Source organism: Quercus robur, chromosome 3 (assembly GCF_932294415.1).
Source record: "Quercus robur chromosome 3, dhQueRobu3.1, whole genome shotgun sequence".
Lineage (NCBI taxonomy): Eukaryota > Viridiplantae > Streptophyta > Magnoliopsida > Fagales > Fagaceae > Quercus > Quercus robur.
In genome coordinates, this window is record NC_065536.1 from 30,948,150 (window position 1) to 30,966,028 (window position 17,879).

The window sequence follows — 17,879 nt, forward strand, 5'->3', positions numbered from 1 at the left end:
TAGCGAATAGGTGGTCCACTGTTTCATCTTCAAGGACATGGGACAGAGCATCAGTGATAATATTCTTTTGTCAAGTTCCTTCTTGACTGGAAAGTACTTGTTATGCAGTTTCCAGAGGAATACTACTGAGTGTTTTTTTTTTTTTTAAAGAAAGTTAAAACCCTCCATAAACTGTTCCAACTCTTGACATTACTTCTACCAGGTTGCTCTTGAGCAACAGGAAATTTATTTTTGTTAGAGGTCAGGCCTTGGTGTGATGGCAAGTACCTTCCATCAAAAGCGACAAGTTGCGGGTTTGAGTCTAGGAATAAAAAAAAATTGGGGGGGTAAGGCTGCCTACTAATCATCTCTCCTATACTCTGTAAAAGTGGGAGCTTTGTGTAGTGGGTACACCCTTTTCTTTTTAGCATGTATAACCCATAGGCTTTTCAACTTTTATTTTTTTGGTAAGTAAGAGATCTTTATCAAAACTGAGAACTACTTCATTCAAAGAAGATGAAGTAGCCTAAAAACGTATGTACAAACAACAGAAAAAAGAAAAAGAAAAAGGTAATTAGACAAGCATGTTAGTCGATCAAGGATTCCCAATTTAGACAAGCATGCTTAGGATACTATTAGCTGCTTTCGAGTGGTACAACTCTTTACAAGTGCTGTGTCCGTCTAGCAATAGCCAAGAGCCTTGTAGCTCAATTGGTACCTCTTGGTGTTTCCAATGGAGATATCAAGGGTTCAAATCCCTCCTCCCCCATTGTAACTGTCTAACTATAGTTTTATCTATTAAATCACCCAAATTTGAAGGGTGCAGCTGTTGGAATCTGGAAGCTTGAGGTTTTGAATCTTAGCCAGTGTGCATTTGTAACAAGAATAGAGAACCCATTCCCTACCTTCCACTTAGCCTCAGTAAGAACTGACTTTCTGCGGTTCATAATGCTTCTACGTCCCCATTATACTTAAACTAATGGTTTGACTGTTCCACATATATTTGCATATTAGGGTTACGAATTAGCTAGCTTCATCTTATCTTATTCCAAGTGTTTCTTGTATTTAAAAAAAAAAAAAAAATTTATTCATGGTTTTTCATTTCTCTTTTGTCCTTTTCCCTCGATATTTTCTTTCCAGGTGATGGGGTGGTTCTATTTTGTACTTACTGTATAGTTTCTGCCTGCCCAAGTTGATTGCCATGAGATTGATTTTATGTCTAGCCCAAGAAAAGGAAAAACAAAAGCTACTAGGATTTAATTCCTGATTCTGTTAATTTCTGCAGGGTTGTCATAAATGCAGATGCCCCTTATATAAAGATGGTTAGTGAGCAGTTTGATAGATGCCATGGCACTCTTCTTCAATATGTGGAATTCCTTTGTAGTGCATTGACACCAGCTTCAGCTTATGCTCAAATGATTCCCTCACTTGATGATCTTGTCCATCTTTACCACCTTGATCCTGAGGTATGTCGATCTTATCCATCAGAAACTTTTGTTTTCTTATTATATTTTATTTTTTCTCTCATCCTTAATGCTGTCAAAATACCACAATTATTCAAAACAGTTTCCTTCGAGTATTATGTTGTTTTTCTGCTTCCGAGTTTGTAACGTCCTTATCATGTTTCTCTTTACCCTGCATAGGTTGCTTTCTTAATATATCGCCCTGTAATGAGGCTCTTCAAGTGTCAGGGGAGTTCTGATGTCTTCTGGCCTTTAGACGACAGTGATGCTACCAATATTTCTACTACAAACTTGGATTCTGAACCTACAGAATACTCTGGCAATGTTGTTCTGGATCTTGGCTCCTCGAAGAAGCCTATAATGTAATAATCTCAACCATTGTTATCTTGTTATGCTTGCTTTGAAAACTTATTTCACAGGACAATTTTTATACTTGGGCCGCTGTTGTAAGCTACAATTATAAACATGTACAAATATATCATATTTGTATGTTAAGCATATGGTCTCTTAATTTGCTTGCATTGGTGGCATTACTTGGCATGTAATTTGGAATTTAATATTTTAGATACATTGGAATGCTTTACGTGACCTGTATTTCTTATTACTTCCAACTTGCCTTCTTTTCCTTTCCTCTCAATGGTTACATCATTCTATGCAGTTGGTCTGATCTTCTTGATACCGTTAGAACCATGTTGCCTTCAAAAGCCTGGAACAGCCTGTCCCCTGATCTCTATGCTACGTTTTGGGGGCTTACTCTCTATGATCTTTACGTTCCTAGAAATCGATATGAGTCTGAAATTTCCAAGCAGCATGCTGCTCTTAAGGCTCTGGAAGAGCTTTCTGATAATTCAAGTTCAGCAATCACCAAAAGGAAGAAAGACAAAGAAAGAATTCAAGAATCTTTAGATCGCCTGACTAGTGAACTCCGTAAGCATGAAGAAAATGTTACATCTGTTCGTAGACGGCTTTCTCATGAAAAAGACAAGTGGTGGAGTTCCTGCCCTGATACTTCGAAGATCAACATGGAGTTCCTTCAACGTTGTATTTTTCCTCGCTGTACTTTCAGTATGCCAGATGCCGTCTATTGTGCCATGTTTGTGCACACTCTTCATTCCCTCGGAACACCATTTTTTAACACAGTGAACCACATTGATGTTCTGATATGTAAAACCTTACAACCTATGATATGCTGCTGCACTGAATACGAAGCGGGTAGACTTGGAAGGTTTCTGTGTGAGACACTAAAGATTGCGTACTATTGGAAGGTGAAGTTTTGTTTTGTTTTTGGTTATTTATTTATTTTTCATTTTCTGCAAAAGTTAGTTTTGTTTCCTTTGCAATGGTTTTTTGGAAGTTAACAGCATTTCGATAAAGCAATAAAATTTTATTTTATTTTGCATCCCCCCCCCACCCCAATTTCTTTTGCCCCCAAAATTCTTGTTTTTGACTGTTGCTTTTCTGTTTTTTGGCATTGCAGAGTGATGAATCTATTTATGAACGTGAGTGTGGAAACATGCCAGGCTTTGCTGTGTATTATAGATATCCAAACAGCCAACGAGTTACATATGGCCAGTTTGTTAGGGTGAGTTTTTCTTGGGAACATACAACTAAACCTTTAAAACCATGTGAATTTTACTTCAAATTGGACTTCACATGTGGGCCCATGAAATGTCTTGAATACACAAATTTGTGAAGTAGTAACAAATTAATATTCCATGGTTGCATCAGATGGTGAGTGTAGTTTTCTCTCATCAATTACTAAAGCTTCTCAAGTTGTAAAAGTGAGGATCAGTTGCCTATGTTGCTTTTGATTCTTTGGCCGATTTGCTTGATTGTTGTAGTTTTCATGCACTGTAGTTTTGTTTTTGCTGTGTCCTTAGCACACTGCCTGTGTGCTTTGGTTCCTTGTGTTATCTTCTTTTTTCTTCAATGAAGTTTTATTTACTTATTAAAAAAAAAGGATCAGAGTTGATTTGACTTTTGATCTTCAATTTTCTGCTTTTCTGGATTCACAAGGGAATCATTACTGTCGAGACTGTTTGATTGGTCAGCAGAGCTTGGTGCTATTAGGTTAAGGTCCCTGAATTTGGTTTTTATTTATTATACATGATTAGTTAGTAATTAAATTGTGGAAAAGTCTGGGTATTATTGTTAAATCCATTATACTACCTCGGTAAGGATGTACTTTTACTTGACCATAACATTGGAGAGAATTTTAACTACAGATACTTTGAGGAGACAGGGAGATTATAATTGTGGATTGGTGCTGCATGTGCAAATCTATGGGTTAGTCTGTGGATTACCCTGTACAACATTTCATTGTTGCTTGGGAGTTTTGGTCACTAGTCCTTTGTTTATATGGGGTAGTTGGGTATTGCTGAATTCCTTGATCATCCTTTTTGCTTCTTGGAAAGGGAAGTTTGGCAACACTAATAGTAGGGACATTTGGGTGGTAGTTCCATTGTATCTAATGTGATGCCTTTGGAGAGAAGGGAATTCCTCATACTTTTGAAGGGAAAGAGTCAGCGGTGACCCAGCTGAAGTTTCTTTTTCTCAAGGCCGTATTCAAAATTTCGAATGGACAAATCAACAATATTATGCCATTTTCTTTACTTCGGTTCTTGGATATGATATGAAATCCTTGACACTGATTTGTATATTTGTTTCTTTTATGTATGTTTTTTTCTTTTGGCATCTCCTTTGTTTACTCCCTTTGTACAAGGGTGGGACCTCTTTTGAGCGTTTTTACTCAATTCCAGTTACTTATCAAAAGGATGTCATGTTGTATTTTTACACATTAGGGTTAAAATGAGATTATTTTCTTAGGTGTTTGAAGCTGATTGAAGTTAGGCAACAAACCTGTATGTTGATGTTTATGGAATGATTTAAGCTTAGGTTTCCTGGGAGGTTGTCCACACTTTATTGGGATCTTTTAGGAGGTCTTTTATGATCTAAATTGTGATGAAGATCAAGCTAAATTTTGATAAAATTCCTGCTGTAAGTCTGTAACATTGATCTCTTTAAGGTGGTAAGTAGTTTTCTATATGCTGCATTTGATAGAGAAGTTCCTGATTGAACTCATTTTGAATCTATTTAATTTCTTTCAGTGATATGCTTTTTTGTGCTGAGCATATTCTCGAGGAACTTTGGATGGGTGAAGTATGGAGTTGGAAAGTTGCTGTTTGTGTGTGTGTATAGGCTAATTTGTTTCGAGTGTTTTGTAATTTCCATGATTGGGAATTAGAGGGGCATGGAGACAACTGGATTCATTATTTTCTGAAATTCTTCTTTGTGGATGTGTTGATTTTATGACAGGTGACTAATAGCAATAGTATGCTTAGTGTTTGTTTGTACTATGGGTGCTTGAGAAGTGTTAATATGAGGCATTTCCCATGAAAATGTATTTTGAATAGCAAAGTACCAAAGAAAGTGGTGTTGTTTGTGTGGACTATAGTGTTGGGAAAGATTTTGGGCATCGACAACCCTATCAAACTAATGGTATCGGTTAATCAGTTCTTTTTGCATCTGTAAGGCCAATGGTGAATCTTTGGATTACCTTTTGCTGCACTACCTGGTTGTCAATGATTTGTGGGCCTTTGTTTTTCAGCTTTTTGGGTGCATAGGTGATAGATGTCTTCTCTTGTTGGATAGGAGGGATGCATAACAGTGCTGTGTGGGTTACTCCTCGTTATATTATGTAGTTAATGTGGAGGGAGTGGAATACTCATATGGAGTGGAGACACCTTTGATTGAACTGAAGTATGTTTTTCTTTGTTTTTTGTTAGAATGGAGTATGGTGATTAGGGGGTTGTCTTATAATTCTTTAGTTGAGTTCATGGAATGTTTGAATCTATAATTGTAATTCTTAGGAAGCTTTTCTTTTAGATCTTTCTTTCTTTTAATATAACTTCTTACGTTACATATTAAAAAAGAAGTGTCTTTTTATTTTTATTTATTTATTATTTATTATTTTTATTTATTTTTTTGTATATTATCTTCTTGTTTCTTCAATCTTTTGGCATGCAAAATGGTACTATGACTCTCATCATGTATGCCTCACTGTGATGAAGTGTCTTCTCTGCCACTTAGCTCAAGACTGTTGTTAACTTGTTATTGCTGACAGGTACATTGGAAATGGAGTCAAAGGATAACGCGGTTATTGATTCAGTGCTTGGAATCTACTGAGTACATGGAAATTCGAAATGCTCTTATAATGTTGACAAGGATTTCTACGGTCTTCCCTGTTACTCGAAAGACTGGTATTAACCTTGAGAAGCGGGTAAGAGATACTGCCCTTTTTTTCCTCTCTTGAATTACCAGCTTCTTTCCAGTGAGATATGTAGCATTTTTACACATTCCTACCTTCCATGCAGGTAGCTAAGATCAAAAGTGATGAAAGAGAGGATCTCAAGGTGTTGGCAACAGGTGTTGCTGCAGCTTTGGCTGCTAGAAAGGTATCATGGATCTTTAATTGTGTGCTTATCTGCTCTTTCTTCAACATGGACTAAATATTCTTCCATTTTGCAGCCTTCATGGGTGACAGATGAAGAATTTGGCAATGGCTATCTTGATAGCAAGCCTGCACCATCACTTTCTTCAAAGTCTGCATCTGGTAATTCAGTACCTGCCCAAAGTAGCTCTGCCATTAAACTTTCTCAAAGTGAACCTGCTGGGGGAAAAACAGTTGCCACAGCAACCCAACATTCTGATTCTGTGAAAGATCATATATTAAAATCAAAACCAGCAGATGGGAGGTTGGAAAGAACAGAAAGTGTTACAATTGTGAAGCCTGATCCTGGAATTGTAAAACTAAAAGTTGGTTTGTTGGTTAATGGGGCAGATGCCCAGTCATCCTTGCCCTCGGCTACTGTACAATCCGGATCAGGAACATCAAGGTCAACTGAGAATCCAAAACAAGTGGATGAATCCACAAGAACATTGGATGAAAACATGGCTAAAGTTGCTCCAAAGAACTCTACAGAATCTGAGGTATTATCTGAAATCTTGTGTTTAACATGATTAAACATGCTTCATTCATGCTCAATATTGCTGTCTTATTCAGTGGCATCACTTGCAATTGGATTTATAAGTAGGGTTTTGATGCAAACACTGATTGTCTTCTCTTTCTTAATGTTACATATTTGAAGTGTTGAGATATCAATATTATTATTGTTTTAATTATTTAAAAAAAAATCATATTTGAATTGTTGAGATGATTTTGGTATGCAATTGGGGTTTAATAGGTGGCATCTCTATAAGACATGGTACTAGTAGTATGTGCTTCTTAGTTCCCACATTTTGTAATTGCAACATCCCATATCTTTAATGCGCGAGTGTTATTTTGTAATAAGCTTCTTTGACAATGCTGGTTGCATCTCCACTTTTACTTGAAAGTTGAAACTTACACGTCGTGTTTCCACTTATCATTTTCCTCTGCTTTTGTTCTTGTAACTAGGTCCTTACAGACAAAACTCTTGCTTGTATACTGCTGAAAGAAATATTAAATTAGTCATTCTTATCAATTAGGGAGAGAAGAAAAGAAACTAGTGAACTACCTCATTATTTTAATGGAAAAATTTGATGTCCTCTGACCTGGAATATGGAATGAAGTATATATTTCTGTGACACTTTGTTGGATCTGCTAGTTAAGTCACACTGCTCATGCACTATTTGGCATGTTTGTTTCTTGATGTTGTGATTTAACATCTAACAATAATCATATTGCTTTTGAATTTTTTATTTGCTCTAATTTTTTCTTCCCTTTCTAATGTTAACATTCCTACAATGACAGTTGAGAACTACAGCAAAACGCTCAACCATTGCTACATCACTTACTAAGCCACCTAAACAAGATCTTGCAAAAGATGATAGTAGATCTGGAAAAGCTGTTGGCAAGACTTCTGGCCCTTCAAGTGGCGACAAGGATCTTTCAACTCATGCATCAGAGGGTAGGCAGGTTGGGCCTACTAATGCTTCCTCTGCAGTCACTGCAAATGGTAACACAGTTTCAGCTTCAGTTAAAGGTTCAACTCCATCTGCTAGAGCACCATCAGATAGTCATGGTAATGAATTAAAGGCAGAGAGTGGAGCTTCCAAGTCTTCTGATATGAGGGTTTCTTCTGTAAAGGAAGATGGAGCTGAAGTTTCTGATGTACGGCCCCCTTCTCGTCTTGTTCATTCTCCTAGGCATGATAATTCTGCAAATGCTTCAAAATCTAGTGATAAACTGCAAAAGAGAGCCAGTCCTGCTGAAGAACCTGATAGACTAGGTAAACGCCGGAAAGGGGACTCTGAAACAAGAGATTTAGAGGGTGATGTTCGATTTTCTGATAGAGAGAGGTCTGTAGATCATGGAATTGAGGAACATAGGCCGACAGATAAGCCTTTGGATAGATCAAAAGATAAGAGCAATGAGAGATATGACAGGGACTACAGGGAAAGAGTGGATCGTCCTGATAAGTCCCGTGGGGATGATGTTTTTGCTGAAAAATCAAGAGATAGGTCAATTGAAAGATATGGAAGAGAGCGTTCAGTTGAGAGAGTTCAAGAGAGAGGTACTGATAGGAGTTTTGATAGACTCTCTGACAAAGCTAAGGATGATAGAAACAAAGATGACAGAAGTAAATTAAGGTACAATGATACATCAGTAGAAAAATCTCATGTTGATGATAGGTTTCATGGTCAAAACTTGCCTCCACCTCCACCCTTACCACCTAATATGGTTCCCCAATCTGTCAATACTGGTAGAAGAGATGAAGATGCGGATAGAAGATTTGGAGCCACTAGACATACTCAAAGGCTATCTCCAAGGCATGAAGAGAAAGAACGGAGGCGATCTGAAGAGAATTCTGTAGTTTTGCAGGAGGATGCAAAACGTAGAAGGGATGACGATCTTCGAGAGAGAAAGCGGGAGGAGCGGGAGGTGCTGTCAATGAAGGTATGTATTGGCTCTTATTAACTAATGTACTTGTCATTATATCTAAAGTTAGCAATTTGATGATGCAACTGGGCAATTACCATACAGATGTTTGATGCATCCCATGATGAACGTAATGACTGAATTGAATTTAATTGGTCATGTCAAGGTTATGTGCATTTTAGTCCAGAAATACATATTTATGTTATTTTGGCTTAATGGACTTGGTCTGGATGCTCATCATGAAGAAATCACTCTGATAAAAAAACATTTGTGGAACTTGCTTATGTTTGGTTGTTGAATTTGCTGAAGGGTGGACAATCACCATTGGGATACATGGTTTTTGCTCTTAACATGTTATGTATTACGACATGTATTGCACATCCTACTCTCTTTTATTTATTTATTTTTTGTTCTGGGCCAAAATTAAAACTCAAGCACGAGTATTTATCCAAAAAATATCTATTAAAATTGAAATTTTGAAATGTATTTCACCCTTTTAACCTTATCCAACTTTTAACTAATAAACCTTTGTTAAAACTCGTGTCTGGTAAAGAGCTCTAGAGACTACACTTTCACTTCTCATTCATCTAGGTAAAGTTACCAGGTTGACTTTTCATTGCTTTTTGGTGTTGATTCAGATATTGATTTTGTGGATAATGGTACATCCATGTATTATGAACCTTGGAATGAACCAGCTTTACTTTTAAGTGCTGGCCTACAGCTAATTTGATTGCCATATTCTTAGTGGCTTGTTATGAATTGAATATTATTTTTCTAAGATTTGTACTTCTCAAAAAAAAAAAAAAAAAAAAATGTAAGATTTCTATATATTTTGATGTTCCTTGCCACGTTGAGTTCACATGATATTGCATTGTATATTAGTAACCAGCTACTGATAGAATATTCTATTGATAGGTGGAATTTTGGCTACCCGTATACATCTTTTCTTTCTGCATTGTTATAATATTATTTCTGCCTTAACAATCAACATTCTCACCATACTCAAAACATGAGTTTGCACTTACTTCTTTAAATGCTGCATTTAGGCAGAGGAGAGGGAAAGAGAAAGAGAGAGGGAGAGGGAGAGGGAGAAAGCAAACCTTTTAAAAGATGACATGGATGCGGGTGCAGCTTCTAAGAGGCGGAAACTCAAAAGGGAGCATCTGCCATCGGGTGAAGCAGGTGAGTATTCGCCTGTGGCCCCACCTCCTCCTCCCCTTGGTGTTAGTGCACAATCATATGAAGGAAGAGACAGGGGAGAACGAAAGGGAGCAATGATCCAGCGCGCAGGTTACTTGGATGAACCAAATCTAAGGATTCATGGTAAAGAAGTTGCTGGCAAAATGACCCGTCGCGAAACGGATCAGTATCCTTAAAATCAACTTTCATGATATCATGCATAATATTCATCTATCAAAAAAAAAAAAAAAAAGAAGGTATCATGCATATATTCGTGTACATGTGCAAGTAATTGCCAAAACCTGTTTTTAGTCCTGCTGCACGTGTATCTCCTCTTTTGATTGATAAGTTACATGTGCACCCATTTAGTTTTGAACCTATGACCTTGCCCTCCATCTTATTATTATGGGAAAAGGAAGTGCAGTAGAGCTATAGCTCATTGGCTGCTGCATGAGCATCTCTCAAGTGTATGGCTCTCTTCAAGATTGCCACCTTAGTTTGTCACTTCTCTAATCAGATCAGGCCACATTGAGAGTAGTCAGATGTTTTCTATCCAGAAAGCAAGTGGTTGAGATATTGACCAAAAAATAAAAGGGTTTGTGCCACTGAACATTTCTGCATAGTTGCAGTGTCTGTGTATTGTGCTTTGTGCTTTGATGGAGTTTGATCGTGACATAACGAATCATTTTGGAATAGAATTGAGCAGAACCCTGTCCTAAAATGTCTTTTTATTTTAAATTTAACCTGTGATTTACATGTTTGCTATTGCAAGTCCTTAACCATGGTCTAGAATGTACGACCGCGAGTGGGATGATGATAAGAGGAGAGTTGAACAAAAGCGGAGACATCGAAAGTAATTTTTGAAAGGCGTGAGTGGGGATGATGCAAATGCTGAACAAAAGTAGAGGCAGGGAAAGTAATTTTTGAAGAGTGAAACGCCCAAGTGCTCATTTAAGGCTTCTTCATTTCTTCCAGTTGATATTACCGAATTTATATTTATTGCATCCTTGTTCTCTACTGGATGGTTATTTGTGCTAGATATTCTATTTTAGTTACAAAATTTTGTTGGCTCCATGAATTAAGAATGGTAATTAGTTCATATCATATGTATAATATTGTAAATAAATGTATTTTACCAAATTTTATTTCTTCATGTTCCTACAGAGTATTGCCAGAAATGTAAAGAAACAGTTTTGAATGACATTTTGTCTTCATGTTCATTTCTACTTTAAAAAAGGATTCATAGGATCGGCACTGCAACCTATGTTTTTAATGTGTTTGTGCATAACTAGGTGAAGGTCAAGCATTCTAGTCTGTATGAAAAGCTTAGGGTATGTTTGATAACTGTTTTTTTTCCTCTTATTTTCTATTTTTGAAACTAAAAAGCTTGTTTGACAACCCAAAATGGACAGAAAACAAAAACTGTTCTCAAAACTTAATTTGTGAAGGAAATTGAAAACATGCAAAATGTTGTTTTCAGTTTCTAATTTTCAAAAGTTAATGAAAACACGCATTTAATTTAATGAATTTAACTCATTTAATGAGTTAGCATTAGAGTTCAAATCTTAATAACAACATATTTTAGTATTTTTTATTTTTTTTTCTTCAAAAAACTATATTTTTTAATTTCAACTAACCAAACATGTTTTTGATTTCAAAAATACAAGAAAATTGTTTTTTTTATTTATATTCCCAAAAACAAATTTTTGAAAATAGAAAACAAAACTGTTACCAAACATAACCATATTTTCTTAACATATCATTAGATTAAAGAAGGGTGAGTTCTTTGATCAAAGTAAAATTTCAATCTTTTAACCAGGAATACGTGAAGATCTTGAGGTTTTGCTTTTGGAGTATATACTGAGAGGTTTATTAGATTGCTAGCAATGCATTTATTTTATTATTTATTTCTACTATTTTAGATTTAGTTGTAGGTATTTTCATTATGTTTATGTAGGCAATCAAAGAATGCTTTGTATGAACGAATGTCAATCCTTGGTGCCGTAGGATGTGCTGGAGATATGCACCTATAGTAGTTGATACAGAAGCAGAAGGAGAAGCAGCAATTAGCCAATTATCCCATGGAGTGATTTTTTTTTCACAGCATGTGAGTCCCATCCAGCTTTAGGGAATTTAGTTACATGGAGTGGTAGGAGAAACTCCTCTAAAGAGAAATAGGGATTTTATTTTTATAATCCTCAATAGTTTTGAGACATGAAACACAGAAATTCTGATTCCATCCAATACCTAGCTAATTATGGCCTCATAAGCTGATTCATTACTTAAGAAGGATAAAACAACGGCATTACCCTGCAACATTAGTCCATTGACTTAAAATATTCTTAAACATTATGCTTCCACGGATGATTTGTGTTGTTTCCAACCTTCCAATGACATTGTTATACGGAAATAATCGATGATAACATGGCACATTATAGGGTTGACAGAAAGGATTAAGAGCATTCGGATTGTACATTCGTGTCGTCTCCTTGCCCGTTTCTCTTAAAATGATCATATTCATATTCATACTAATTCCCATATCCATAATAATGCTCTGTATGGTTTAGGAAGAGGAAGCTTCTAAAAGAGCCTCCCACCCAACATTTTGACCATCATCAAACGTAATCAACGGCTCCATCTCTTTCTCACAATTTCTTACCAATGCATTATCTTCTTCAAAGGTTTCCCACTTGCCAACAATATCCTCCTTTGGCACTAAGGCTACCTGTCTGTCACCATCTTCCGTTATAGTCCACTCATCGGATGATGACCGTGACGTGGCAGGCGATGGTGATGACGATGATTCAGTCGTCTGCCACATTCCATTGAGGAAAGTCTCGAGAGCTTGGATTTGTATCTGCGGAATCTGATCAACAAAGGGGTACTCATAAGATCCACATAGTCCCATACTCTTACACCAATCGTAAAACTCACTAGTAGCAGCCTCTCTTTCTGTTGCCGGTCAGCCTCAAAATGTAATGGCTAGCTCAGATAAGAGCACTTCAAGCTATTCAAATAGATCTAGTCCAGAGTAGTGGTGTGTTGCTGGGTCGGTACTTCAAGTTCTGTCCCCCGACACAGCTTGCTTGGAAGCCATGGAACTCCGTCTCCATCTCTTCGTCTTCGTTATCTAGCGTGAGTCTTAGTAGTACTTCTTGGTTGTTATCGATATCGATTTTATACTACCTGCCGTTTTCTACCTTGTTTGGAGTGATTTCTAAGGGCCAGGTTGCGTAATCCATCTTGTTTGGGTCTTCATTTCTCCATACATTACAATGACAAAAGTTCCATTCTTGCTTTAGAAGTTGTTTTTGCCAAGTGATAAGCTGGTTTGCTTGGACTGCTGCTTTCTTGTAGACACCAAAAGCTGATATACAACTACGGTATGGCATGTGGAAAAGATTGTCCAACACTGCAACAATCTTCCTTCGGAACATTGTGTAACAAATGAAACTGTCGCGAATAATATGTTTCATAGCCGACCGGACAATGAAGCTTCGTGCTGCCAACCCTGTAGGCCTGCAGTCCATTACACGATCAATTAAACTCTGGAGCTCAGGCAAAATTTGAAGCATTCTTCCAACTTCCTTCATCTTTTCAGGTAAAGTTTCGGGAACTACTTCATCATCTTGATAATCTTTCGCGTTCTTATCAAGGACAAAGCAATTGAGAACTTCGTCTAGTAGTTGAGCGTAGGATCTGATAAAAGCAGTGTAGTCATCAGAGGCAAAAGACGAATCATCCCGGAAGTGACATGGGTAGAGAGTTATCAAGCCGTTGGTTCGAGTCCAAAGTATCTCTGATAGAAATGGGCTATCCTCGGGGACTGACCTGAGCAGTCTGTGAAGGAGAAGTAGACATTTGAGAGCAACACGCCAGCACCGAGTCTTGGAAAAACGGTGAGTAAAACCGAGTGAAAACTCTCGGAATGAAGATGGAGAAATGGAGAAGATTTTTAAGAGCTCATGAATGTATTTTTCGGGTAAGGGTAAGTCGTCTGGAGCTGTGGCTTTTATGATGATTAACTCAACGTCGCAAAAGCCAGTTACCGTAGCAATCTTAGCGTAACTCACGTGGCTGTGCTCTCTTAGAGCTGTGAAAACCTGCCGGAATAGCCTCATCATGTTGCCTCTGAGACGAGAGAGAGAGAAACAGACAGACAGACAGAGACAGAGCGAGAGACAGAGTAATTGGTGCAAGAATGGAGGGACGGCTAGAGTGATTGTTTCGAAATAGAAGCATGAAAATTGTCGATATTAACAATATATGACTGTATATTCTATTGTTAAACTCTGAATCGTTGGGAGCATCTAAGCTACTACAAGAAAGTTATTTGTGTTTACCGAAAGCCAGAACTCGTTGTTGTCATTTCTGTCGGATGAACTTGGACATTGCGTAGCATCTAGTCTTTTTTGTGGCTGTCTCACACAAATAAGGCTACAGCTATAGATCAACATTATTGTCCCCTAGTTGGAAAGCCTGGGATTCGGATGCTACGCCCATTGCACAAATATTCCATTTTAAACTTTAGGATATTAAATAAGTAAAAATATTAGATGGCAAGTTCTGTCATATGTCATAAATATTTTTCATTTTAAAATTATTTTATAAGGAAAGAGAAAAAAGAATACAGATTCTTACATATGTGAAGTTCCATACTTTGAATAAGACATGAGATTCGATGCTCACTTACACAAAAAATTAATTGGTGTCTTGATATGATGATAAAGAGTAATAATCATATGCCGAAACCATAAGTTGAAACTATCTCTAACAAAAATGTCATTTTTTTCCCCATTTTAAACTTTGGATATTTTATAAGAAGAGTAAAAAGAATACATAACAAGTTGTGATTGGTAAAGTAAAAAATATAACACAAAAGGCGGGACAAAGAATTTGTATTCTTCTTGTATTATGCAATTACCACATTATGTGAAATGTAAAATTGATAGGGTGTTTTTAAAAAACTCTTTTTTACTTTTTTATCTTATCTAAATTTATATTTTATATACATGTGGTAATTGCAGGGTGCAATAACTATTGCGATTTCAATCCCAATGAATGATTTTTTATTTTATTTTTAAGGGGATAAAGGTTAGTGGTATAAAAAATTATAAATTTATGAAATTGTTTGAATAATTATTGACATAAGAAATACCATTGTATTGAATATTTCATTTATTTCACAAAAGATTGTATTGCATTTACAAATTTTGAGTAAACCAGTCTCATTTTTGTTGATATATATATATATATATATATGTGGTAAATATATATTTTTTGTGGGAAATATAAATGGTAAATAAGAAGTTGTGAAAGGTATGCAAATATGACGTTGTAATTTTTATAATTTTATATTTATAAAATGACAAGTAATGTAACATGAATGTATTAGAAAGTTTAGGGGCTGAGAACCTTGTTAAGGGGAAAATTTTGATGTTCCCAAATAGAATATGGGGTAGCCAAATCGAAACTCAACGATGGGTCTCTGAAATAAAGCCCAAAGGCTATCAGTGTGGTATAAGTCCGCCCAAGCAAGAGATAGATGCTGCACCTTAACAAGAAGACAACAATAAAGCGCAATAAACACGTCAGTATTGTTAGTTTGTTATACTATTAGTCTTTTTACAGCGTCATAGTTCAAATCAATCCTCTAGTGGTACGGTATTATCTCCAGCGGTAGGGGTGAAATTATACTTAGAGTCCAGTAGTCAATGATTAAATAAATTTAGGAAAGTGTTCACTCTTAGGAGTCTTTGTGTGTCTTGGTCAAGGGAATTTATAGTAATTTCAACTATCATTATATTAATGTGAGGGAAAATTTCAATTGTTACAAATACATTATATCCTTTATCATAATAATAATAATAAACAATGATTAAAGTCTCCATAATTACAAATAAAAGAGGAAAAATAGGATGGAATGAAGGGAGAGAAAGATCCTCAGCTCAGTGCAGCAAGTATTAGACTAAGATTTTGGTGAGTGTGTGTTCATAAGGCATGAATGAGACAATATGGGTTGTTTTGAGTGAGTGGGATGAGGTTAACTTTGAGGTTAGGGCTTTTTGTGAGTAGTGGTCTGTTTGTGACTAGTTGAGAGACATTTATGGGCTGTGATTGTGTGAAAGGAGAAAAGAGTATTTGGGATTAGATGAATGTGGGCTAAAGATAATGAGTGGTGAGCTAGAGGAAAGCTAAACCACGAGCAAAGTAGTAAACAAACCAAGAGTTTCAGAGGGAGTGGCTATCTTGGTCAGTTATGGGACGTTTATGGAGTAGGAAGGTGTAAGTAAGGTGGTGAATGTTGGTGTTATGGTGACTATAGGTTGAGAAAGGTTGTGAGTGAGCTCAAGAGAGCTTGGGGAAGCTTAAAGAAAGCAAATAGGGATTGAATTTCTGCAGAGTGTAGTCAATGACAGAAATTTTTAGAGAGACCCCCTCCTCTTCAATGGCTGAGGTGTGTGTCTTTTTATAATGGAGCTTGAGAGAAGCATTGATTGACAAGAATCCAAAAATGCATGACTCATCAGAGGTGACGAATCAAGGTTAAGCTTCTTGAGAATTTTTGGTCAGAAGTAAGAGATTCACTTTAGGGGTTGCCTTGCTTCTTTGGGTAATGATGAGATTTTAGAGCTTTTTGCATTAAGTGCCAAGATTTTCGGGGCTGAGCTTAATTATTGTGTATCAAGAGTGAATCCTAATGTTGCAAATTGAGATTTGGTCCCCCAAGAAGTAAGATTTCAACACCCCAAGCCAGGTGTCAAGTTCTAGTCTACTTTAGGGGGTTCCGCTGGAGATCCCTTTATGCCTTCCAAACCACATGTTCCCAAATTTTCCCCTTTAGGATTCATGGGCTTGGTACATGAATCATGTCTTGATTGTTTTTAATATTTATAGCATCAATTTGTTGAAGTTTGGATAATTTGGTTTTAGCTCCCCTTCCACTAGAGGTGCAGTCTTGAGGAAGATCATGGAGTCTCTTCATCCTTTTGATTTTAGCTAATATGACAGCTCTTGGGCACTGTTCACGTTAGGTAGAGGGTGGCAGAAAATTGATGGGACAGCCCTTAGTCCATTCTCAAAGGCTTGGTTCCCTTGTATGAGTCTCTAGTTGCCTTTTGGTTAGTTGCTTGTGTTTTTTGCTTGGGCTTGCTTACATGGGCTGGGTTGTGTGCACATGTTGCCATGGGCTTTCATTCCTCATGGATTTTATTAGTAAATATTTTTGGGTTTTTCATAAATATTTGCAATGGGCCTTTGAGCAATTAGTTGCAATGTTTGAAACAATAGGACAAGTTTCAAAATACTTTTGTAAATACTATTTACTTTGATGAATTCCATGTTGCAATAATGTTCATGATTTCTAATAATCGCATCATAACTTAAATGATGAGCTTGTTGGTTTGAATGTTTACCATGAGTGTCAAAGGCGTATATTATGGATGTCGCGATGCAAATGATGTCCATGTATTTCATGGGTTTATAACAATAAATATATGTCATGGGTTTAACAATCATAACTTTCCATGGGCTTTTACAAGATGATTGCCATGGGTTTTGAGAATAGATAATTCATAAATTCCATGAGCTTGTAATATTGTAATAATATGTTTAAGAATTTAAAGTATTGTTTATTATCAGACTTTTAAGTGAAATAATTATGATATAGTATTTTTCCGAGTATTTAATAACCTTGGGCTTTTGATAGAATAGTGCCAATGCAAGTTGGGCTTTTGTTATTACCAATGAGAATTGGGTTTTGATATTACCAATGAGAATTGGGTTTTGATATTGCCAATGAGAATTGGGCTTTAAATAGTGTCAACGTAAGTTGGGCTTTTGATATTGCTAATGAGAATTGGGCTTTGATGTTTACCAATGAAAATTGGGTTTTAGATAGTGCCAACGTAAGTTGGGCTTTTGATATTGCCAATGAGAATTGGGCTTTGATGTTGCCAATGAAAATTGGGCTTTGATATTGTTTTAAAATTGGGCTTTGATGTTGCCAATGAGAATTGGGCTTTGGATAAATAAATTGTCATGGGTTTAAATCATGGGCTTTGATCATGGATTTGAATTCTATTGATAAAATTGTTTTTCCATGGACTTGAATCATGGGCTTCTCAAATATTGCCAAGCATAAGTACTCTTGGGCTTTAAATAGAATATGATAATAAAATTGGATAAAATATGAGTTTTGGGGCTTTTTGTGATAGTTTATATCATAACCCAATTTAGATAATGAGATATGAAACATTTGTGATTAACATAATAATAGAGCAAAAAATATTTGGGAAAACCCAATAACTTATTAATGGTGTTTGAAAATAAATAGGTGG

General features: G+C 36.4%; 2 protein-coding genes across 2 annotated transcripts in view; one reads left to right on the forward strand and one right to left on the reverse strand.

Moving 5' to 3' along the window:
• Positions 1–10,760, forward strand: part of LOC126717769 (THO complex subunit 2) — a 51,402-nt gene extending 40,642 nt beyond the window's left edge. Inside the window, exons 23-32 of the mRNA XM_050419656.1 lie at positions 1,265–1,445; positions 1,623–1,804; positions 2,101–2,707; positions 2,920–3,024; positions 5,566–5,721; positions 5,816–5,896; positions 5,970–6,431; positions 7,234–8,379; positions 9,408–9,727; positions 10,331–10,760. Coding sequence (XP_050275613.1) covers positions 1,265–1,445; positions 1,623–1,804; positions 2,101–2,707; positions 2,920–3,024; positions 5,566–5,721; positions 5,816–5,896; positions 5,970–6,431; positions 7,234–8,379; positions 9,408–9,727; positions 10,331–10,397 — 3,307 coding nt within the window. The 3' untranslated portion in view covers positions 10,398–10,760. The remainder of the gene's footprint in view (positions 1–1,264; positions 1,446–1,622; positions 1,805–2,100; positions 2,708–2,919; positions 3,025–5,565; positions 5,722–5,815; positions 5,897–5,969; positions 6,432–7,233; positions 8,380–9,407; positions 9,728–10,330) is intronic.
• A 1,962-nt stretch (positions 10,761–12,722) lies between these two features.
• On the reverse strand, positions 12,723–13,664 carry LOC126719515 (putative clathrin assembly protein At2g25430). The gene has a single exon (XM_050422058.1). It carries the CDS (start codon positions 13,662–13,664, stop codon positions 12,723–12,725), a length of 942 nt encoding a protein of 313 aa, XP_050278015.1.
• Between the last annotated feature and the right edge of the window lie 4,215 nt (positions 13,665–17,879).